The 23,620-nt window shown below is 32.1% G+C and overlaps 5 protein-coding genes and 1 non-coding gene across 7 annotated transcripts; 4 read left to right on the forward strand and 2 right to left on the reverse strand.

Annotated features, from left to right (window-relative positions):
• The first annotated feature begins 1,351 nt into the window (after window positions 1–1,351).
• On the forward strand, window positions 1,352–3,563 carry LOC124914528 (vesicle transport v-SNARE 13-like). Of its 2 annotated transcripts, none has more exons than XM_047455103.1 (6): window positions 1,352–1,374; window positions 1,788–1,908; window positions 2,159–2,217; window positions 2,323–2,511; window positions 2,663–2,833; window positions 3,173–3,563. In XM_047455103.1, the coding sequence occupies exons 2-6, from the start codon at window positions 1,815–1,817 to the stop codon at window positions 3,323–3,325; spliced, it is 666 nt and encodes a 221-aa protein (XP_047311059.1). In that variant the 5' UTR covers window positions 1,352–1,374; window positions 1,788–1,814; the 3' UTR covers window positions 3,326–3,563. The 2 variants fall into 2 exon arrangements, with proteins under 2 accessions (XP_047311059.1, XP_047311058.1); XM_047455102.1 differs by lacking the exon at window positions 1,352–1,374 and adding an exon at window positions 1,420–1,581.
• Window positions 3,564–3,770: 207 nt separating this feature from the next.
• On the forward strand, window positions 3,771–3,843 carry TRNAA-UGC. The gene has a single exon. It is a non-coding gene; the product is annotated as a tRNA-Ala (tRNA).
• Window positions 3,844–4,237: 394 nt separating this feature from the next.
• On the reverse strand, window positions 4,238–6,064 carry LOC124914509 (pectinesterase 31). The gene is made up of 6 exons (XM_047455077.1): window positions 5,612–6,064; window positions 5,418–5,522; window positions 5,210–5,287; window positions 4,945–5,132; window positions 4,680–4,853; window positions 4,238–4,602 (listed from the first exon to the last, which is right to left on the reverse strand). Exons 1-6 carry the CDS (start codon window positions 5,852–5,854, stop codon window positions 4,440–4,442), a joined length of 951 nt encoding a protein of 316 aa, XP_047311033.1. The 5' UTR covers window positions 5,855–6,064; the 3' UTR covers window positions 4,238–4,439.
• Window positions 6,065–8,686: 2,622 nt separating this feature from the next.
• Window positions 8,687–9,876, forward strand: LOC124916156 (uncharacterized protein At5g39570-like). Its single transcript, XM_047456889.1, has one exon. It carries the CDS (start codon window positions 8,890–8,892, stop codon window positions 9,874–9,876), a length of 987 nt encoding a protein of 328 aa, XP_047312845.1. The 5' UTR covers window positions 8,687–8,889.
• A 5,398-nt stretch (window positions 9,877–15,274) lies between these two features.
• LOC124913871 (phosphate transporter PHO1 homolog 9-like) lies at window positions 15,275–18,658 on the forward strand. The gene is made up of 12 exons (XM_047454304.1): window positions 15,275–15,906; window positions 15,992–16,292; window positions 16,371–16,419; window positions 16,492–16,563; window positions 16,645–16,774; window positions 16,859–16,979; window positions 17,066–17,324; window positions 17,409–17,513; window positions 17,588–17,785; window positions 17,864–18,142; window positions 18,231–18,370; window positions 18,439–18,658. The coding sequence occupies exons 1-12, from the start codon at window positions 15,342–15,344 to the stop codon at window positions 18,533–18,535; spliced, it is 2,316 nt and encodes a 771-aa protein (XP_047310260.1). The 5' UTR covers window positions 15,275–15,341; the 3' UTR covers window positions 18,536–18,658.
• Window positions 18,659–20,393: 1,735 nt separating this feature from the next.
• Window positions 20,394–21,477, reverse strand: LOC124913872 (expansin-A10-like). The gene is made up of 3 exons (XM_047454306.1): window positions 21,312–21,477; window positions 20,947–21,235; window positions 20,394–20,847 (listed from the first exon to the last, which is right to left on the reverse strand). Exons 1-3 carry the CDS (start codon window positions 21,439–21,441, stop codon window positions 20,544–20,546), a joined length of 723 nt encoding a protein of 240 aa, XP_047310262.1. The 5' UTR covers window positions 21,442–21,477; the 3' UTR covers window positions 20,394–20,543.
• Window positions 21,478–23,620: the final 2,143 nt, after the last annotated feature.

Consider the following 23,620-nt stretch of genomic DNA (forward strand, 5'->3'; position numbering starts at 1 on the left):
TATAAGTAGATTAAACATTATGAAAAGTTCTCTTGTAACAAAATTTTATTTCTGGTAGAACGCAATTAAGTATTTTCATCTAAACAAATCGTTATGCATTGACAAAACATGAATAATTTTTATGTGAAATATTGTTAAAATTTATTTGTTAAGTTGATTACATGTAATTTTTGTTGCGAAAAATTTTCGGAGTTAAATTTTTTATCAAAAATCTCATTTTTGAATGTATCGATATTCACAGTAAAATTTTTACTGATAATATGTTTATGAAAAAAGAGACTTGTAGTTATGGTCAGTTTATAAGTAATAAGGTGGTTAAATCAACGACTCATTTATTTTATTTTGTGGAGTATTTCTGAAATTTATATTTGTGGAATATAACTGAAATTTACTAGGTGTATTCGAGTATTTAGGTAGTTATTGAAAAAATTGGATTGAAGGCTAATATGATATACTTATATGAAAAATGATTGGGAACACGATTTTGGGGAGCGACTCGTAAAGCGAAAGTGATATCGCTGTTATACGAAAGTAACCTCGCTGTTATACAAAAGAGACCTCGTTGTTATACGAAAGGGACGAGGTCTCTTTTGTATAACAACGAGGTCACTTTCGCTGTACGAGTCGCTCCCCCAAAGTCGTGCTCCCTATATTCCTCATACTTATATATCTGATTATCCTCTTATGGACTATATCAATATGGTTTGAAATAAATTATCAAACTTTTAATGATAATCAGTTGATCAATTCATATTTTTCATCATCTTATTATTACATCATCTTCATCTTCATCTTCATCTTACAAAACCCTGGAGTGAATACAAAAGTTATTAGTAGTTCTCCAGTATATATGAGTTTCATAAGCAATTAAATACCATTTTTTTTTAATTTTATATTTTATGAGTTTTTTATATTCTTATGTCATAAGTCAATTTATTTCAAACTTCATATGACTTAATTACTCTGGATTAGTTTATTTTAGAAGATGATATTCCATTGTGTATAAATTGCATACATAATAAACATATAGTAATGGATTTGATATATTATGAAAAAAATAATCAATACCCCAACATCCAATTTAAAAAGAAAGGAAAAGTTCATTAAATTATAAAAGATAAAATGAACCTTTTAATAATTATAAACTTTCTAAATAAAAAAAAACTAATCATATACATTACAAATGATTTTGTCTTAATTATTTATACAATAAAATTATTATTTTGATTATGATTCATTATTAAAAATGGTATGAAAATGTTTAGAATACTCAAAATAGTGTCTTGAAAAAGAAGCACTAGAAGGTGGGGGAGATGCCAACCAGACGCTGGAAGCTTCTGTTTATCTCTCTTCTTCTTCGGCTGTTGGGACTATGTATGGAAACCACTTTTTTTCTTTTTTTTTTCTTTTTTTTATGTTCTTGCTACAACTTAGGAGAAGACTATTTCAATACAATTTGATCTCTCTCTAACATTCTCACATCGGGCTGGGACCTGATTCACGAGCTCTGTCGTTAAAAAGGGTCACTATCTTTTGCTTCTTCGTCGATAATCGTTTGTTTCATTTTGCGACCTTCTTCAGGTAATGGGTTATGATCTATTCGCGATGAAAGATCAGATTGAACCCTCCTCTTGGAATGTTTGCTAATAATTCCTTGCCCTAGGTTTATGCGATCCGTATATTTATTTGTTCATAGATCATTTCAACGCCAAATAATGTTGCTTTTTGTCAATTTCCCTATGTTTTGGATTGTGGGTTTGATTAATCTGATCTTGTTTATTTGACAGATTTGTTAGAGATTACATTTGGACGCCATGAGTACGGTATTTGAAGGATATGAACGTCAATACTGTGAGCTTTCTGCAAATTTGTCGAAAAAGTGCACATCAGCTAGTCTTCTTGATGGAGGTAAACCACCATTCAATCTGATCGTGTTAGTTATCTGTATGCATATGAAGCTGATAAACTTACTGGTTCTTACTTAGTTCATTTTACAATACTAGAGTTGGAAGTACTTACAACAAAGATAACCCTATGACAGAATATGATCTTTACCTTCATATGAAATTCGAATTCCATGGTTTTTTACCCTTTGCCAATATATATTCTAGATTTAGCCACAGTATCTATGAATGAACTAAATCCGCTTGGTCTGCAGAGCAAAAAAAGCAGAAGGTTTCTGAAATACAAACAGAATTAGATGCAGCGGAGTCTTTGGTACGATGATGGTTTCTTGTTACTTTTTTATTTTTATTTTAGAAGTTTATTATTGTTTTGATATATAGAATCTCATTATAAGATGGGGTTATTGTTTCTCTCTAGCTCCGGAAAATGGACCTTGAGGCAAGAAGCTTGCAGCCTAATGTAAAAGCTGTGCTCCTTGCAAAATTGAGGGAATACAAGTCTGATTTGAACAATTTGAAGAGTGAAGTCAAAAGGATTACATCAACTAACCTGAACCAAGCTGCGAGAGATGAGTTGCTGGAATCAGGGATGGCTGATGCCTTGACTGTACGTACCCTTTTCTATAGTCAGTGAGTGAAGTAAAAAAAAAATGTGGAGAATTGTAGCAAATAAACCATGAAATTTCATATTCTTCAAATGTTGTGAAATTGGGCTTGATATTATATTTTTCATGTCAAATTTGATTATTTAATTATAGGTTTCAGCTGATCAAAGGACAAGACTGTTAATGTCGACGGAGAGGGTAACCAAGTCCAGTGACAGGATCAGGGAAAGTAGAAGAACTATGCTGGAGACGGAGGAGCTTGGTGTTTCTATTCTTCAAGATCTTCATCAGCAGAGACAGTCTCTATTGCATGCCCATGACACGGTATAGAAACTGAAATATGATTGTTCGTTAATTCTGCATTTGATCAGCTAGTATGCAACTTGTAATCATCAAAACAACAAACAAATTTCATAGTCTGCTCATAATCTGCCTACTTTATTGTTTCAGTATTTTATATGTTTCATTGCTCTATGCAGAGAGATGAGAATATGAGCCTAGCCTGAACCTAGTTAATTTCCCATTTGGATACAAAATTAAAATTTTAATGTCTATGACTAAATTTAGTTTCCGTATCTGTTGGATCCAGACAGAGAAACAAAAACAATAAGGGTTTCCAAATGGATGATCTGATGTACTTTTTTAATGGTTGGTTGGTTACAGCTTCATGGCGTTGATGACAACATTGGCAGGAGCAAGAAAATATTGACAAACATGTCAAGGAGGATGAGCAGGAACAAGTGGATTATTGGCTCCATTATTGCGGTCCTGGTGCTTGCTATTATCTTGATCTTGTACTTCAAACTTAAGAAGTAGATAAGCTTATCGTTGATTTGGGTGTTTATGGGGATTGATGGGGGTTAAAGAAAACATGTTTTGTGTGTCGTTCATTGGCCCCATCATCTCTTATTGAGTTCATTCTTGCAAGTGTGATTGTTACTTGTTGAAATTCATCATTATCAATTGAAACAAGAGTTATGACCATTGTGTGCTGTGAATTGGACACTTTTATAAAAATTGTGTAATAAAATATGTGTTCTTGTTATTCCATTGATAGATGTTGTTAGTTACACTGTTTTTTTAGTTGATTTTGATTAATATATATAATTAAGTTATATTCTTGAAAATTATTTCATAAAATTTGTTTAAAGCAAGTTCATGTTCCGGATCAAGGTGATTTCAGAACTAGAGTTGGTTTTGTATGGGTTTCGTAAGTATATTTAAATGATAAATTATTATCATTATAAATATATAACAAAAAGGGGATGTAGCTCAAATGGTAGAGCGCTCGCTTTGCATGCGAGAGGCACGGGGTTCGATCCCCCGCATCTCCAATTTTTTATTTTTAAAATCTTGTTTGCAAAATGACCACGTAACGCGATGGGGTATTTTCGTCTTTAGACAAACCGAAAATGTTATTTTTGTAAATTTTATCGGTCTTTGGTCATTTCCCAACAAAAATTATCATTATTAGGATCATTTCGTCAAATTTCCCATTGTAATTTGATGATCAAGATATGCAACAAGACCATGTAAACTATGAAAATTAGTAAAACATGCACACTCATATTGGACAAGATATGCAACAAGACCCTGTAAACTATGAAAATTAGTAAAACATGCACACTCATATTGGACAATAATAGATAGTAAAGGATATATTGATTGGAAATAAGAATATTCCATCTAACTTTTGAAGCAACAAATAACAAAATTATCTGGGGAATAGGCAAAAGAAAGGATGAAGAGATGATTTCAGTTTAAACAAACAATAAAAAAGTCAAGCATACATAATAAAAAGAGTTGTGGAGCCTTCATTTTACAATAACATCCATGACTAACAAAAGAGTTTGCTAATAAACAAACCACATATTTAAAGGAAATCCAAGGATGGGATGATGGTGTACAAGTTGTTCTTGCTTCAGGACCACTAAGCAGAATATGGTATCTTTAGGGCCATTCTCTGGGCTAGCCAAGGTACATCAGGATTTGAGTCGATGAAAGACAGCATCACAAACTGATCTGCTTCTTCGTCAATCAGTTCTCTACACCATGTCACCCTGTCTGATGGACAACAACCCGCCCCATAACACCTGTTTCCATTTATCAAACATTCATTCAATATTCATGTCAATCAAAAAAAGGATGTTGCCCAAAACTGTTCTTCTACCTGTACTCGTAAAAACAAGCAGTTCTCTCATTCTCACTTTTACCCCAATTATCCCATCCGTGTGCTTTAATACACGGATCCATATATGTAAACGCAAAAACCACCCTTCCAAATGGTCCCCATGGCCGTCCAAGATATGAGTATTCTTTCCCTCCATGTCCAGTAATGACGCATCTAAAACAACATCAAACAAACAAACAATTTAGTTACCATGTTCAATCAGAAATCAGAAACCAGAGATCAGAAAGCTAAATCAAAACAGTACCTTAGAAAGACATAACCAGTTGTTTCTTGTGACGACTTCCTACCTTGTGCCGTTATATATCCACCAGCCTTACAATGAACATGACAATGCTCCAATAAGGCCGTGCTATTTCCAAATATGAAGTCTACACTTCCTTCTATGTAACAATCTTTCAAGTATTGTTTTCCATAATGCAAATACAGAGTATCCTGCATACTCATCATCATTACAAGCTATGTATGTATAACAGTGAAACAATTGCCATTTGATCAGTTAGAAGAATAACCTGCCACCCGAGAAATCTACAATTATAAAACGCACAGCGATCAGCAGTCACTCTAATGGCCACAGCCTGGCCTGAACCCTGCAATACGAATGAAACTAAGAAAAAACAATGTGCCGATTGACTAATAATTTCTCTGTAATTATTGTACAGAGTCGTGAATCATCAAGAACATTGTGTAAATCCATATATGGGCAGCGTTTATTATTACCTGAGGGGAAGAGTTCTCGAACGTGATGTTCTCAGCTATGAAATCCTCTCCTTCAACTATGGTACTTCCACAACCAAATGTTCCAGTTCCAATCACACGAGAACTCTTATGGAAAAAAGAAGAAAAACCCAAGATTCAAATTCAATACACAATCGGATAACGTAACACTTGAGAGATTTGGATAAATATTAGACCTGATGATGTTCGATCTTGGCTGCGGTGTTGTTAAATGTGAGGAGGGTGTCTTCGGGTCGAATTCCTGCGAGAGTGATGAAATTCTTGGTCTTTGGGACGTAGACAGGCTGCTTGTAAATTCCTGGTGACACTCGAATAACGATTCTGCACGTGTTTCCGAGAGGTACGACGTCTATGGCTTCTTGCACGGTCTTGTAATCCCCGCTTCCGTCCTGTGCCACCGTAATCACACAGGCCGACATTATCTCTGCGTTTGTTTGTGCAATAGAAGAAGGGAAAGAGATCCTCTTATTGTCCAATAAAGATGCTATCTTGGGATGGTGTTTCAACAGGGGCCGGTTTCTCTTGTTACTAAAAAAGGAGAAAAGCACATAAAAATGGGGAAACGGCAAGGAATTCTTATGTCATCTCTCTGCTCGCTCCTCCTTCAAGACTTCTCTTTTCCTAAATCAGATCAGATCAGACCCGGATGAGTTTATCCGTACAATTTCTTACTATTCTTTTTAAAAATAAAACTCAATATCTTTTTTATATAATAAAATATAAATATTTTCAAATACTATAATCTAGTTGAATTATTTTTAGGTGGAATTTTTTTTTTTTTTTTGACCGGACTAGATTTATTGTGAGGATGGTTATTCGATAAGATTTTTTATGACGACATTTGATATAGTGTCAAAAGTCTAGTTATAAAATATCATGAGTTTGTTTTCATTGTTATAGGTAGAAATAACTACTATTAATGACATGTTTAATTATCGTTTATTGGTTTTACTAGCCGAATTAGATATAGAATAAGATTAAACATTATGGAGACTTCATCCCATAATAGAGTTTTACTTTTAGTATGACGCAAACAAGTGTCATCGTCTGAAAAAAAACGTTATGCGTTGACAAAATATGAATAATTTCCCTGTGGGGCATATTTACAAGTTGTTCGCTAGGACGATTCCATATATTTTTTTTTTGGGAAAAACCTTATGAGCTTTGGATGAAACGTTATTAGTGGTGAAATTCTAACAGATGATAGGTGAAAAAAATTGTATTATGATTAATCGTATGTGTCACGAAGAAATTTAATCAGAAATTCACTTACTTTTGCATTGTCGATGGATGCTAGTATTTGGAGTCTTTTGTGGAGTATTACTGAGATTCATTGGGTGATGCTCAAGTCTTTGGATAGTTGTTGAGAAGTTTATAACTGATATGACAGGACTACATATTTGGGTTACCATCCAAATTATTTTTTGTTGGACTATCCGATTAGAGAGAAATTGTCAAATTTCAATAATTGTAGTCGTCCGATGCGTATTATTCATAATACTACTATTATTATAACGTTTTTTTAGATTAGTTTAGGAAAGTCAATAGATTCTGTCGGGAAAGAGTTAATCGTTATTCTCAAGAATTTACGAGTTCGATAACCTATTGAGTATTATTTTTATTTATTTTTATTTTTTGTTGTTATCACAGTGTTGTGCTTTAAAAATTACATGAACCTTTAAAAAAAAAGTATAATCTAGTTTAGCTACAAAATTAGGTGAATATGCATAGACTCTGGGTTTGATGCGACAAACCTGCTTAATTAGTTAAGCGTGTTAATAAATTATGTGGTCGCACTCCGAAAAAGAAATTGAACACGCGTTCTAAAACAAAAATATTGAGTTATACAATTTTTTTTATTATAATTATAAATATAAAATATTTAATAATAAAAAATAAATTATTTGAGTTTTTAATTTATTACATTCAAATTTTTTATAATAATTTTTATTTAAATTTTATAAAAATAAAAATATTTTTTTAACTATGAATGCTATATTATATTAAATTAGATTAATACATAAAGATAAACCAACTTAGGACTTGTAAGTCAAACAAAGTTGTAAGAAGTAAGAACCCTTTAATATTGCTTTTGTGAAAGTCATTTTGACTCATGTTTACCTTTTTATTTAGTTTTTCTCTTTAAAATAGATCTTAAAAAAAAAAGTAATCCACTAAACAGAAATTCACAAAATAAATACAGCAAACGATCCAAAATATTAAAAAAAAAAAAAATCAAATTTTCTTTAAAATAAACGTCATGTTAACTAACCAACTATCAAAATAATACCACAAAATAAAATTCTTCTAGCCAACCACAAATTTTATTTATATCCTTGTGTTTAAAGAGTGGAACTCAAGAGTCTCACAAACTTACACTTTTCTAATATATTTAACTTCAAACTCTATTTTACCACTAAAGAGATGATTTGTTTTTTTATTTATTTTTAAATTTAATTATAATTAAATATTATTTTATTAACTGAAATATGAAGATACTCTATTTTAAAAAATATCTATCCTTTCATTATATATTAATACCATTTATTTTTTTTAATAAAAAAAATCAATCTCCTTAAAATCAGCTTCTTTATTTTTTTTTAAAAATAAATCCAAATCAAACAAGTTCTAACTTTAAACAGCATATTCTTTGCATTTACTTTTAACCTTATTTTTCTTTTAAACCAGGTATTCTTGTATTCTTTGCAAACATAATTTAAATTATGATCTCGTAATGACATAATTAATTTCCATTTATTTTCTCTTTAATCTATAAAATCTTAGTAGATTATTAAGATTAAAGAGGGCAATGTGTGGATGGGACGGTATGCCGTATGCGTTTATCCTTTGGATTAATTTTACTATCATTTTCGTCTCGTTCGATTTTAGAAAATTCTTGCAGGACACAGTTATATTATATTCTTTTAAAATTATATATATAATTTTAAAAAAAAATTAAATAATTTTTTTAATATTAAAATTCTTATAAAATATGAAGAACAAATAATTGTATACGTAAAAGTTATATATTTATTTATGTTTATAGTGTTAAAGGCATAATCATGATGAGATTTGAGCGGGACACAAATATGATCGGACCAACTCTTACCATTTCATAGGGCAATTCGGGTAACCATAGTGCTGTCCATAATTAAGATCCACAAGTCTTGCTAATTTTTATATTAAGAAAACATTTTCACTAATTAGCCTCCATAGATTCTTGAGTACCATTATCAAACAATCCAATATATATTTTCCTATTCTTGGCTATGTCTTGATTCGAAAAAACGATCGGTTCAAATGCACCAATTTTGGAGCTCAACTAGGATCATAGGTGGACACTTCAACCTCCATCAACGATCAACTGTTTCATCCCCACCGACTGATATATAAACACTTCCATCCCCCCTTCCTCTTCCTTAACCAGAACATTAATTTCTCCTAAACATAATCAATGTCGTACTTTCCAAAAGGCCACAGTGCCAACGACGACGACAATGATTTCGACGAATACGATTCCACCCCATACGGCGGCGGATACGATATTTGTCTCACCTACGGCCGTCCTCTTCCACCATCCGCAGCCACATGCTACCCCAACACCTCTTCCACAACCAACGATTTCGATGACAACCGCCGCCATAACACCTCCTCCTACGGCGGGGCATCCTCTGCCTACGGCGACGAAGCATTGGAGAACGAATACAAGAGCTACAGCCGCCCCAAGCCCCGCCCCAAACCGTCTTACGATAGTGGGTATGGTGGACAAACCGATTCAGCGGCCGGTTATGGGCGAAAAAACAATAATCAGAATGTGAATTCGGAATATGGGTCAGGAAACAGACGGAAGAATGAGAATGATGGGTCAAATTATGGACAAGATCAGAATGAGGGTTCGAATTACGGAAGGAAGAATGATAGGTATGGGAATTCTGAATCATCTGAATATGGGTCTAATGAATATGGAACTGGGTCTCGACGTAAGAATGAGAATGAGGGTTCGAATTATGGGTCTGGGTATGGAGGAAACAATGATGATAACGAGGGTTCGAATTATGGGTCTAGGCATGGACGAAAGAATGAGGACGAGGGTGGTTCGAATTATGGATCTAGATATGGGCAAAAGAATGAGGGTTCGAATTATGGAAGGAGAAATGAGACGCACGAAATGGATGAGTCGATATCTGTGCATGGGGGGCGTCAGGGCGGCGGCGGCGGCGGCGGCGGTGATTATGGATCTGGGTATGGGGAGGAGAGGCAGAGATACAAGCAATCGGAGAATGATGATGATGATCGGAGGACTGGTTATAGGCGGTCTGAGGAAGAAGAAGAAGGTTCTCGAAGACCTAATAGGTATAATAAAAATGATAATGAAGACGATGATGATGAGAGGAGGAACCAACATCAGCGTCGCAATCAACACATGCAATCTGATTACTAAAGAAAATTTTACATATCACCTAATACTACTTACTAATCATCTTAATTAATTATTATCGATCATATATATATATATATATATATATATGAATAATTTGATATGTTTTTAATCTAAACAATAATAATGTATGATTTCTTGATTTCATTTTCTCATCACGAAAGAATAAAGTCCAAATTATATTTGGATTAGGTGTTGAATAATATGTCTGTCTAGTTTAATTATTTCAAACCTAATTTCGTTAGGTTGTCAATATCATCTCGTTTGTTGTGGGTTTTATGAGATTTATTTATTTTGGATATTTATCATTTTTTTAAGGGTAGTGTATTTTTTTAATTTGGTTCAAAATCGATCGGGTCAATCTTTAATAACCCAAAGTTGATCGGTCAACTTGTTTATGATTTTTTTTAGGATTTTATATTTGTCATTTACTACTTATTTACTCATTTCTTTTATAAAAATTTTTAAAAGGAATTTGTTATTTAGCTTCATTATTTTTTCTGTTAATATCATTTTAATATGAAATAAAAAATATGATATTAATTGAATCGGGTTAAATCGAGTTGAATTTGAGTTGGGTTAGGTCAATTAGGTCAATTGAGTAAGATTCGGGTCAATTACAAATAAACATGTTGGGTTCATGTTATAAATTTTGACCCGAATTACTAAACATATCATGTTCAGGTTAATATTGCTCAACCCGTTAATATATCTATTTGAACCATCAACCCTGAACACCTGAATTGTCATCCCAAATTCTAATCTAGTCACTCATTTGATCAACTAAAATACTCTTATTTTATTTTTATAAATTTAAAATTTTAAAAAAATATTGTACTAATTTAACAAATTAAAAACCTAAATAATGTAACGATTTTTTTTAATAAAATCCCAAAATACCCTTTGATAATAAATATTTTTAATTTTTTTTTATTAATTCAAATAAGGAGTTACATATCAAAAAATTGAATTGCAGAATAATATCAACAAAATCAAAACAACTAAATAATTTTTTTGGAGTTAAATAATATAACATATTTGTAATAATTAAAATTCTAATGATAAATATCGAACAATCTTATAACATATTTGAACAATGAAGTAGAGAAAACCGAACAAACCAATCGAACGGTGTCGGAAGAATCTCTACAAAATATGAGCGGCATTGAATTTTGTTCTTAACCAAGAATTGGTAAGTGATGAAAAAATGCATTCTTTAAAATATAACACTTTCCCAATTAATTGAGGATATAAGAGATTAACAAAACAAAATGAATTGAATCGACAATGCAAAACAAGTTTTAGCATGGAAAAACCTCTTTTCAAATTACGAGTAAAAATCACGAGACTTGTATAGATCACTTAACAATCCGCTATCATCAACAATATTACAAGTAAGAGTTCACTCTAAATATAACAAAATACCATAGTCTAATCAATTGCATCAAGATCACACAATAATCTTGGCAAATAACAACAAAGCACAAAAAGAACAAGATTAACCAACCTTACCAATTCTGGTCTTGGATTAACTTAAAGCCTAAAACACCATATTTTCACCGTTTAGAGTGTAGCCCCAGAAATAACTAATAACCTGTCAACGTTTAGAGTCGATTAAACGGTGCAAACTCTAACCTATAGAAATATTCTCTAGCTGCTATCTTAAACCTCTAAATCTGTTTTTACTCTACTTTGCTCTCTCTATTGTTATTTTGTGAAACCCACTAAATATATGAATGAAAAATATTGTCACTTCACATTATACAATGTATGCCTAAATAAAGATCACACCAAGTTAGGTCTCTCAAACTAGGAGAACATAACCCAATAGTAAACAACCTAAAAAAAAGGTTATGACAATTGATAATTGACCATTTACGAATATGATAAAAAAAAAATGAGAAACTCATAGAAACAATGAGATTATGGAAGGATACATGTAAGAGAGTCTCCGACTGAAAGATCTTATTCGGTGACACTTTATTTGAAAATGAAAAACAACTTTAGATTCGGTAATTCCATATCCTTTGTTGCTAAAAAGAAGACGAATACAGATTCGAGAAAATATCACCAACACAATCAAATGATATGAGCAACAAACAATACACTGAAGATTAAGAAAATTATTTGAATCGCAAAAATACGGGATATATAAAAAATTCGATCTAGCTAAATAAGATTTTATATCGAACAAAATACAACTCCAACTCAAATATGAGCGTTAAAAGAAGAACATGGCACACTAAGCTAAGAAAAGAATGTGAAAATATAAAAATACAATCAATGGACTATTTTATCTCATATATATATATATATATATATATAATTGATTTTTTTAAAATAATCCATGTAATGATATTATGAAATGAATATTCATTTAAGCACAACAACAAAAGAATTTTATTTTTAAAGAAAAATCACATAATATTACAAAATTATCATGTGAAGAGGTCTTCCAAAAGGGCAATGAGCTCTCTGATTGAATATGTCGACTTCCCACATCGAACCTCATATAATGTTAAGATGGTAGGATTGTGAAAAATCCGCAACGATCGTTTGAGATTGTTGAAGATTCTACGATTTCTCTCAAACCAAATTATCCACAAGAAATAATGGGAATATAACCCTATTGTTTCAAACCCACAAATTTAACTACCTCAATCCACGATTCTCAACATGCACCAATGGTTCCCGGCATACCTCAATGAATATCAGTAATACTCTACCAGCGACAATATTCTTACAATGTAAAAAAGACGAGGGTCATCTCTAAAACACAGATGACATCGACTAACTAAGATAAGAACTTTGCGCATACATATATCAACAGTTAGAATACCAACGTAGATCGTACTCCACCCGAAAAAAGAATTTTTAGTGGGAATCTTAGACTTCCATAATTTCTTTCAGCACAACTCAGTTTGAATGAATCTATTAAAGAGATAATAATAATAATCTCCCATATTAAACTTATTCAATTTTTTTCATCGTATTGTATCATGGTTCAACGGAGAAACTCATTTGTTGGCCACTAATGATAACAATATATTATGAGAAGAGCTTTCTCTGATATGATGCGTAAAACCTTGAGAGCGATGGTTGAACATATCATTGACTATGACATCTCTATAAATAGTAATAGAGGCCCGTACGGGAAAGAGAACAACAAAACACTTACCCCACACCATTCATCCTTCTAAAAAGGTTTGATAAATCTTTGCCCACGGTAAATAAAGAATGTTCACGACAACTTTTTCATATGATTGATATTCACTCCATATGCTAATTCCACGGGGCGAATGAATTTTTTTGTGAACCAACCAGATATTTGTTTCTAATCATATTAACATAGAAATTTTCATATTCTGAACCAAAATGAGCACACCACTTTAACAATAAAGCTTTATTGAAAGTACATAGGTTACGAAAATTCAAACCTCCTTCATTTTTTGACATTTTTATTTTGTCCCAACTAACAAAAATGTGAAAATGAAAATTCAAAAGATACCCATAAAAATTTACACAGCAACTCTCTATTTTCAATGCAAACTTTGTAGGAATAACAAATATTGACATAATGTAATTGGTATGCATAAATTTCAACGCACTCTTAATGAGAACCATACAACCTCCCTTAAAGATTAACTTATTTTTTCAGATAGAGAGTTTTTTATATCTTAGAGATAATTGTGTCTTAAGAGGCTTTAGAGCGAGCAATTGCTTTTAGTGGAAGACCAAGATACGTGGTCGGAAATATCCAATGTCAAATCCCAAAATACCCGTCAAACCGAGATATTCTCATAGCTGACACATAATTAGAGAAGAAGATTTTATATTTGTCAAAATTAACACGAAGTCCCGAGTAAGTGCCAAATAACCACAAAATATCATGAAGATGCTTGAAATTTTTACGGGAATCCTAAATTATACAAAGTGTATCATCAGCAAAAAGCAAGTGAGAAATAGAAAATGAAACCCTCTCGATCCGCAATCAACCTTCTAATCCCTCTAGAACTTTAAAAAAAGTCTTAGAAAACTATCTTTAACAAAAATTTAGTCTTGGAAATACAAAATTTTATTCAAGTGTGATCCGCTTATCATAATTGACTTCTTCTCCAACAATATAAATCATAATTTAATTATTTAGATGTTGAGACTTAATTTCCCGTTTCTGGAGTACGTATTAGGGTCCTTAATTTATACGGAATTAAATAATTAATTAATAATAGATCATACTAACTATTTATAATATGCTCCTCACTATTATTAATCATTAATTAATAATAGATCATGCCAACTTTAGAATCTATTTCAAAGATGGCTTTCTATATATATAGATTCCTTAATCCTCAATGCACTTGGTTGCCTCACTTATTGTTTTTTTAAGACGTCCCAATTTCCCCTCCTTTTTAAGGTTGAGAAGGTTCTATGTTACGATGTTTTTACACGTATTGCTTTAATAACCCGACTATTGACTTTATCAACGACGCATGAAGACCACAATATCGGGTTCCTCAGACTTTTCTTGAATACTTGAAGATATATCCTAAATCTCGGTCGAAAGATACATTCTATCTTCCAAAACTTATTGCCAATTTTGGTTGCAATATGGACCATATGTTTGTTTATATGTTAAGAGTTTTAGTGGATAGGAAAATAGGTAAGCAGAGTGTAAGGTAGTTCCACAGCCTACCTACTACCATTTAGTATCATTTATTATTTAAACAACTACTTATAAATTAATGCTCAGAAAGAAAAATAAAAACATCATAATCGTGTATAAACACCAATTTATAATGGAAAGTTATATCAATAGACTTGTAACTCGTCTATGATTGGCCGGGTGCACAAAATGTTAGTTCAGACATCTTGTTACATGAGAAAAAGAAGCAAAAGTTTGAAATATTCAAGATTTTGTGAAAAATTTAATCAAAATGCTAAAAATATAATATTAAAATGTCACATTTAATACGGTTAGAATATAAAATACTCTAGTAGTTTAAGCTTGTTTTATAATCAATCCTAAGTTTCTGGGTTCGAGCATGTAAGGCAACAAGTTCTGCGTCTGCTTTAAGTGTTTTTGCGGGCTAAATATTTAATCCCTTGTCACATTTTTTTATTTTTTTATAATTATTTGGGATTTTTTTGAAGTTTATATACTTAAAAAAAAAAAAAAAAAAAAAAAAAACAGGAAATAATTTTCAAATGTTTGGGCATCCATTGAATGATTCAATGATCATGTGAAAGTCAAACCAGAATAAACAACTATCCATGCATTTAAGTTTCCTGTTACTTTCAACCGATAGTTGAATCAATCGATCAATATTTTTCTTATTTTCTTCATCCAGTTGATTCAAATTCAACTCCCACTTGTGTTAGTATTTCCTTCTTTAATTATATATATGATCATGATCATCTCTTGAGAATTATTACAGTCTTGCAGAGAGTGACAAATTTAATTTAAAAAAATGAAGTTTGGGAAAGAATTTGCATCCCAGATGGTGCAAGAATGGCAGACAGCATACATGGATTACAATTCTTTGAAGAATATCCTCAAAGACATTATGCGTTTCAGGCAAAGAACACAAACGGCCGCCCCAACTCCTGCTGGATCATCATCATCATCGTCCTTGAAGAGAAGGGTATCCCTTTACAGGGCCTTTAGTGGACTCACTAATCGTTACAACAACTTCAGAAATTCTCACCATAACGATACCTTTGCCGCCGCCGATGATGATGATCATGTCATACTGGTGAATGCAGAGGAAGGATCGGGTCCTTACCAGACCAAGTTCATGTTGTCTTCCGAGGAAGGAGGGCAGTATGAAGCTGTCTTCTTTAAGCGGTTGGATGAAGAATTTAACAAAGTTGTTAAGTTTTACAAAGATAAGGTTGATGAAGTTATGAAAGATGCTGATAATCTTACCCAACAAATGGATGCTCTTATTGCTCTTAGGATAAAGGTCGATATTACTCCAATTTCGATTGAATTGAGTAAAGTTCCAGCTCCGGCTGCAACAGGAAGAAGGCCAGGTACATATATTACATGCGTTATCATCTTCCTTTCTAATAAATACATATGGGTTATCTATCAATTGATTGTTAATTACTTAATTAGGAAGAATGGATATAATTGAAGAAGTTGATCAGATGGACTCAGAAGGGGGTATGGTTGGTAAAGAACAAAAGAAGACAAATAATTCTTCATCTGCAGGTTTCAGGCGATCTCCAATAGAGGTATTGGATCATGTGAAAATGAATGTTGAAGCAGAGACACCTGTATCCACCATGATGAAGCTTCTCAAGAGTTCAAACTCTGATTTGAATTGTACAAAAGGGGAACTGAGAAAAGTTGAAGATATTCTAAGACAGGCTTTTGCTGAATTCTATAAGCAACTTAGACTTCTCAAGAATTACTCGTAAAAATTCTATTCAACTCTGTTTTTTTTTTTTCAATTACTGATGGCTGATCATATATATCTTCTTGATGTCTGCAGTTTCTTGAATCAAATGGCGTTTTCCAAGATCATGAAGAAGTATGACAAGGTGGGTAATGGTTTTAAACCAATTTTTTATGTTTTTTTAACTTATGTTTTCTTCATCCATGGATTAATGTAGATTACTTCAAGGAATGCATCAAAGGCTTATTTACAGATGGTAGACAAATCTTATCTAGGCAGCTCAGATGAGGTTAACTATCTAATTCTTAATTAAATTGATGAATTAATATCATGCATTATTAATTCTTGATTCATTTTATAATCCAATTAGGTGTCCAAGCTCATAGAACGAGTAGAATCTACCTTCATTAAGCACTTTTCCAACGGTAACAGAAGAAAAGGAATGAAGACATTGAAACCACAAGCTAGACGAGAAAAACACAGGACTACATTTGTAATGGGTAATTAAACACATAAATAAACAAACAAACAAAATTTCTTTGTGTTAAACCAGTTTTTTACCAAGTTCCTTCCTTTAATTTCAGGTTTATTCGTTGGATGTGCAATAGCACTTCTGCTGGCTGTAATTGTGATCATACAAGTAAAAAACATTCTCAATAGTCCTGGGCGACAAATATACATGGATAACATTTTCCCACTTTATAGGTAATTATTTGTTTTGTATGTATGCATGCATTGCAGTATTAATTTGTTTTGATTAATATATATATAATTTCTGTTGATGGACACAGCTTTTTTGGGTTAATTATCTTGCATATGTTAATGTATGCTGGAAATTTATTCTTCTGGAGGCGATACCGGGTGAATTACTCGTTTATATTTGGATTCAAGCCTGGAACTGAACTGGGATACAGACAAGTTCTTCTACTTGCTTCAGGACTTTCCCTTGTAACATTGGCTGCTGTCATCTCCAATTTGGAAATGGAGATTGACCCCAGAACTAAAAACTTCCCAGGTGTAACAGAATTGGTTCCCTTGGCTCTATTATTAGTAAGTAATCGAGTTAGATTAAAAAAAATTCGATAGAAAGCCAGCTCTGATCATGACTAACATATATATTTTCAATAATTGCAGCTTCTACTTCTCATCACTTTCTGCCCTTTCAACATCCTATATCATTCAAGTCGTTTTTTTCTGATCAAGTGCGCATTTCACTCGTTCTTGGCTCCTCTCTATAAGGCAAGAATCAAGATAATTAGCTTACTTAATAGATTAATGATGTTTTGATATATCAATATTAATGTTCATTGCAGGTTACCCTGCCAGATTTCTTCTTGGCTGATCAGCTTACTAGCCAGGTACAAGCTTTGAGAAGCCTGCAATTCTACATTTGTTACTACATGTGGGGTGACTTCAGGAGGAGAAATTCAAGCACATGCCTTAATCATAATGTTTTTAAGATCTTTACTATAATTGTAGCAGTTATTCCATACTGGCTGCGTTTCCTTCAGGTTAAATTTGTCATTTTTCATTCAGGTTTACAAGCTTTTTATGTTGTTGTTAATCATGATGATGGTATATATTAATAGTGCATGAGGCGTTTGGTTGAAGAGAAAGGAAAGGCTCATATCTTTAACGGGCTGAAGTATTTCTTGACAATAGTGGCGATCACAGCAAGAACAGGGAATGAGCTGAAATGGGGGAATATATGGTTGATCACGGCATGGGCAAGTTCGATTATTGTTACAATTCTTGCCACATATTGGGACATTGTGATTGATTGGGGGCTACTTAGAATTCACTCTAAAAATGCTTTGTTGAGGGATAAACTCGTCATTCCACACAAAACCGTCTACTTTGTAGCTATAGTAAGCAAGGACATACATATATAGTTAGTAAATCTATCTATTGTATCTTTTTTTGTAATTCTTTATAATTGAATGTTATATCTTATAGGTATTGAATATGATATTGAGACTTGCATGGATGCAATCGGTTATGGGTATATATAATGTGCCTATCCTTCATAGACAGGCCCTAATTGTTGTAGTCGCATGCTTGGAGATAATTCGACGTGGCATTTGGAATTTCTTCAGGTTAATTAGTTGTTATTTTGTTTTCTTAATTAATTTGAGGATAAATAATTTATTTGGTTTATGGGCAGGCTGGAGAATGAGCACTTGAACAATGTTGGCAAGTATAGGGCGTTCAAATCAGTGCCATTGCCTTTCTACTATGATCAGTCGACCAAACATCCTTAATTATTTTTTGAAAACTCGATTCTATGATCAGCTAACGGTTGGAAAACAATTAAGGAACTTATGCATGAATAAAGGCTAGGTTGGTTTTTTATTGTTATTTTTGAAGTGAGAAACTTTTCGGTTGTACACTTATTTGATTACGTATTTCATTATATAGCAACCAATGCATTACAAGAGGCCTTCTCTTTTTAGTAAAAAGTATTCCCCTCTTTACGGATGATAGTGCGCCGTTATAATTTTTCATAAAAAGTTTATAACATATTTATTTATAACTTTTAAATTACACAAATTTTAGGGATCATGCTCGGTTACTTGAGGCCATAATTGTAGCAATGGGTCCAAGATACTCAAATGTTCAACATCTAATGTTGTCATTACCAATTTAAGTTTAATAACTTACTATAAAATCGTTTAAATTAGTCTATGTCTAGAATATCAAATATCATAAATTCGATTCTCGCTTAAAACATTTTAAGTCTAATTTTGATTACGATTAAATATTTTATGTGATAGTAGCCAGTAAATAGCTAAAAAATCATAGCTCATTTGCACTAGAGAAACATTTGGAAGATGGGCCTAGTATCTCTATCTGTAAATACATGTTCTAGCACTACAACAAAATGTTTTTTGTTTCTTTAAAAAATAAATTTACCGACGCTTCAAATTGAGATAATGACTTCGTTGAGAATTTCAGCCTGAAATTAGCGTCGGTAGAATATAATGATATTAATCTGACGGCGTTATAGGTAATAAGCGCCGCAAAACTCAATAAATACAAATTTTTTTATTTGAAAATTTGTCTTATTAATATTATTTAGAGGCCTTTTCAATTTTAGGAACAGGTTTAAATATTAATGATGATTTCAACTCCATTAATTAAAATTGATAAATAAATAATACATTATTAACTATTCTTAACATAACCATTTATAAATTTCAGTTATCAATAATCATATCTTTTATCCACCAATCTTCCTTATATTATAGGCTAGTTATGTAGTTTTTTCGCGCTGAAATTATCACCAATCTCATTCCTAGAACGCAAATAAGTTTGCTCGATATGTAGTTATTTTTAGAGTATGTGTTTGTTAAAATAAAACGTTGTTTAATTTACTATGATAAAAATTTGTACATAATAGATAAATGTTACCTATTCGATTCTCACATCAAGAAGAAAAAAACTAAAAGTTAATTCTTGATTTGGATGAAACCTAACCTTCGTAAATTTGCTAATACAAAGTAACTCAGTTATTATTTGTCATAAAATATCCTCCAACAATCTAGCTAACAATTATCATCCTATATGAATTTATATATATCCAAATATCATTGCAAATTGTATAAAGCTTGTTTGATGTTAGATTATTTAATATTTTTATTGAATTTAAAAAATATTATTGGATAAAACAACATATTATTTGAATTCTTAATAAGTTGATGAATAATTATAATATATTTTTAAAGTGTAAATTTTATAAAATAAAAATATTTTACTATTTTAGTCCATAAATTGACTATTGAAAAATAGTCACCTTCACATTTCCATAGATATTTTACCCTTTTTGTTTAGGGTAAAACTTCAATCAATAATTCAGTTAGATGTAGATAAAAGGACTAGAAAATAAACATTATCACCGACATTGCCAGAAAACAGGGAACATAAATCATTAATGACCTAGTTTGTACATGAAGCATTTTCACCTTTCACTTCTTTTTCCATTACAATAACAATAATAATAATAATATTCTTCACCCTTCACCTGATTTTACTTTTTGCATATAAATGTAACAAAAAGAACATAAAATAAAACAGAAGTTTAAAATCTCTCCATTTTTAGCAAATAATTACAGTAACAAGTAACAACCCATAGTTTGATCATATATATTCATCTCAAACTTTCACACCCAAACAAAATCTAACATATATATATATATATAAATATTTATTTCTCAAGAACCTTGGACCAAACTTAATAATAATAATTAATTAATTAATGCATTGATATTTCTAAAACTGCCTACCAGTGTAGGTCTGGCCAAAGGACCAGCCTGCGGGGGCAACATTGTAGGACACCAAACTCCGGCCGTCGCTTGTGGTGACCTGAAATGAAAGACTTTGCCCGTTGAGATACGAATTACTCTGCCAATTTTGCCCCCAATTTCTAGACATCATCTGCCATCCTGTCCTCGACCCTTTGATCGAAACCGCATGCACATCTCCTGCACCCGCGACGTTGGTGATCAGCACCAAGTTGAAGTATGAGTGACCGTTTATGGTAAACCTAATCCCTCCACTTCTCCTGCATGGTACCCTACATATATATATATACATACCCCAAAATTTGTTTATGGGTACCATTACACATGAGAAAAATAGACTAATAATTAATTAAAAGAAATATATTTATAACCTTCTAAAGGAGACGGGAACAATGCCAGCCCGATATTGAGCAATACGAAGGAAAATGGGTTGAGAAAGATCAAAGTGGAGATTTGGCGGGTCGCAACATCCTCCGGGAGGGCAGAAATTGGTGGCGGTTACGAATATGACCCCACTAAGGCACCATTGTGGGTCATTAACACACATGAGTTCGTAGCACGACCCACAGCTAAGGCCGTTGTTGAACAGGGCAGTGCTTAGTGCCGCCGTCTCTGTACCGTACCCTGTACTGTACAAATTTCCATACCCACAAGCTCCTCCTGTACAAATTTATCGATTCAAATTTTAATAATTTCACTCATGAAATGATACATCATTCCCTGTTAAAATTCATACCCATGGTTCCGGAGGCGTCTCCGCCGCCATAGAAGGTGGCGTGGCCGTTTGTCCAGCCACTATAATCTGCATCAACGTTAGAGACAAAGAAGAAGAAGAATCCTAACGAAAGGATTCCAAAAAGACCCATTTTTTCCCTTTTTCTTTAAAATCCTTAGAGAAAATGTGAGAATAAATAGAAAGGTAGAGAGTAGATGGTGGTGGGACTTTGAGGCCTGAAAATCGGTTGACAATCTGACAGGCTTCATAATAATATTAATATTAATAATTTTATTGCTTGAATTTGATTTTAACTATATATATCATATGATATGTGTGCATGGGATTAAATAATTAATTAATTATAAGATACCGTTAAAAATAATGAGAAATGACAGTGGAGCAACTGGGTGAGTAACTCCCTACTTGTGAAATTGGACAAAATGACTTTAAAAAATGTCTTAAATGCCATACTGAGCCGACGTAAAAATTTAATTGCGCAAATGTCCATTTGTGACGAAATTATCATCAATGCGTAACGCGAAAAGCAGGATCGTCACGCAAATGAAAAGCCTATGAAAAGTCCAAAATATTTTCGCAGAATCGTATCATGCGAAGGGCAGGATCGTCACGCGAAGGACATGATCATTCTGAACTTTTCACATGATTTTCCTTCGCGAGACGATTCTGCCATTCACGTTACGCGATGAAGATAATTTCGTCAAAATACTTTGAAGTGATCACTTACACAATTAATAAGATACATTTTAGGATCAACTCGTGAAATTTCCACATAAGTTCTTGTCATAATTTATTTTAAAAACATGATAAGAGTATTTTGAGAAAAAAAAAATATTTAAAATAAAATAAAAGTTATTGGGTGGGTCATCACATATTGATGACTCAAGCTAGCTGCCACTGTCGACTGACGAAGATATGAGTGAGATACTGTTTTACTTTTTCTATGGATGGAATTAAATTGGATTTAATTTATTTTTTCATAAGACAAGTTTTAAGTTAATTATATATATACTGGTTGAAGATAAATTAACACGGATTCAAATAATTAATAAAAAAAATGATGATGAATGTAATTAATTAGAATTAAGTAGGTAGATAGGTGTACATGAAGTGGGGGCATGAATTGGTACAGGATCACATGCTTTTGGGACCTAATTAATTAATTACTAAAACATGAAAAAAAAAAAAAAATTTGTTACAATCCCGACCCATTTTGGTTTGTCTTCTTATCTTAGCTTGGCACCATAGATCGATTTCGTGGATATGCCTTCAAGATTGATTGATTAATTTGGATAATAATGATTTAATTACATCCTTATAATAATCAAATGATCACTCTTGTTATATATATATATGACCCACAAAAACAACCTATATAAACAACTTAATTTGACAAGGATATGTGGCTTAGCCATTGTCCAAAACGCGGTTTTGCCAATGTGGTAGGGATCAATCATATTATATATATATATATATATATATATATATATATATATATATATATATATATATATATATATATATATATATATATATATATATATATATATATATATATAAATATTATTCAAATAAACATATCCAATAATAAAAATAAATAAATAAATAGCTATTATCTTGATTGTGTCTCTCTTATCACCCAAAATAATCAAACATAATACTACTAATCCCCTAACAAGATCACCATTTTCTTTATTTTATATGGTTTTTCATAGATTGCTATAAGGCCCATTTTGTCACTTACAATATTGTCATTATTTAAAATCAAATGCATAATTTAATATTAAAATAATAGTCGATTCCATGCATGAGCAGGAAATGCATAATTTTCTTCATAGTCTATTAGTCTATGTTGCTAATGGAATGAAGTTAGTGAGAAAAATAGACATGTAAGAAATACGAGGTTTGGCTAACAATACTTACATTCTCATAGGATTGTTCTTTCTATATATTTTTAACCATAAATTACGGTTTGACGGACTCGAAACCAGAACCTCAATAATGTGTAATTAATGATTGTTTTGTATTATGTGGTTAACGTATTATGTAATTAGTGTTATTTTTGGTTCCTTCCTCTTAATTTTGCTCGCATAATTGTCACATTCAAGTGAAACAAATCCATATGTATTATTCCAATAACCCTTTACCGAACAAGGCCAAAGTTAAATATGATTTTTGACGACATGCATGAGGCGTGTTGTTGTTAGCTAGCTAGCGACAGGTTGGTAGGCGTGTGCGAGCCTGACCGACCGAACCGGATGAAGAAAATGGAAGGAATTTGGTGCGGTTAGGGCAACAACCAACTAGAA

The sequence above is a fragment of the Impatiens glandulifera genome, chromosome 9 (assembly GCF_907164915.1).
Source record: "Impatiens glandulifera chromosome 9, dImpGla2.1, whole genome shotgun sequence".
NCBI classification, from domain to species: domain Eukaryota; kingdom Viridiplantae; phylum Streptophyta; class Magnoliopsida; order Ericales; family Balsaminaceae; genus Impatiens; species Impatiens glandulifera.

What these genes read in the sequence shown, in the direction of transcription:
- LOC124914528 (XM_047455103.1), top strand. Translation starts at nt 1,815, where the DNA reads ATGAGTACGGTATTTGAAGGATATGAACGTCAATACTGTGAGCTTTCT. An exon ending in TAGATGCAGCGGAGTCTTTG is followed by an intron (nt 2,218 to 2,322) that starts GTACGATGATGG and finishes GTTTCTCTCTAG; the next exon opens with CTCCGGAAAATGGACCTTGA. An exon ending in GGATGGCTGATGCCTTGACT is followed by an intron (nt 2,512 to 2,662) that starts GTACGTACCCTT and finishes ATTTAATTATAG; the next exon opens with GTTTCAGCTGATCAAAGGAC.
- LOC124914509 (XM_047455077.1), bottom strand. Translation starts at nt 5,854, where the DNA reads ATGTCGGCCTGTGTGATTACGGTGGCACAGGACGGAAGCGGGGATTAC. An exon ending in TCGAGAACTCTTCCCCTCAG is followed by an intron (nt 5,288 to 5,417) that starts GTAATAATAAAC and finishes TTCGTATTGCAG; the next exon opens with GGTTCAGGCCAGGCTGTGGC. An exon ending in GCTTGTTTTTACGAGTACAG is followed by an intron (nt 4,603 to 4,679) that starts GTAGAAGAACAG and finishes AAATGGAAACAG; the next exon opens with GTGTTATGGGGCGGGTTGTT.
- LOC124916156 (XM_047456889.1), top strand. Translation starts at nt 8,890, where the DNA reads ATGTCGTACTTTCCAAAAGGCCACAGTGCCAACGACGACGACAATGAT.
- LOC124913871 (XM_047454304.1), top strand. Translation starts at nt 15,342, where the DNA reads ATGAAGTTTGGGAAAGAATTTGCATCCCAGATGGTGCAAGAATGGCAG. An exon ending in TTCCCTTGGCTCTATTATTA is followed by an intron (nt 17,325 to 17,408) that starts GTAAGTAATCGA and finishes CAATAATTGCAG; the next exon opens with CTTCTACTTCTCATCACTTT. An exon ending in CCGTCTACTTTGTAGCTATA is followed by an intron (nt 18,143 to 18,230) that starts GTAAGCAAGGAC and finishes TATATCTTATAG; the next exon opens with GTATTGAATATGATATTGAG.
- LOC124913872 (XM_047454306.1), bottom strand. Translation starts at nt 21,441, where the DNA reads ATGGGTCTTTTTGGAATCCTTTCGTTAGGATTCTTCTTCTTCTTTGTC. An exon ending in AGACGCCTCCGGAACCATGG is followed by an intron (nt 21,236 to 21,311) that starts GTATGAATTTTA and finishes AAATTTGTACAG; the next exon opens with GAGGAGCTTGTGGGTATGGA. An exon ending in GTTCCCGTCTCCTTTAGAAG is followed by an intron (nt 20,848 to 20,946) that starts GTTATAAATATA and finishes ATATATATGTAG; the next exon opens with GGTACCATGCAGGAGAAGTG.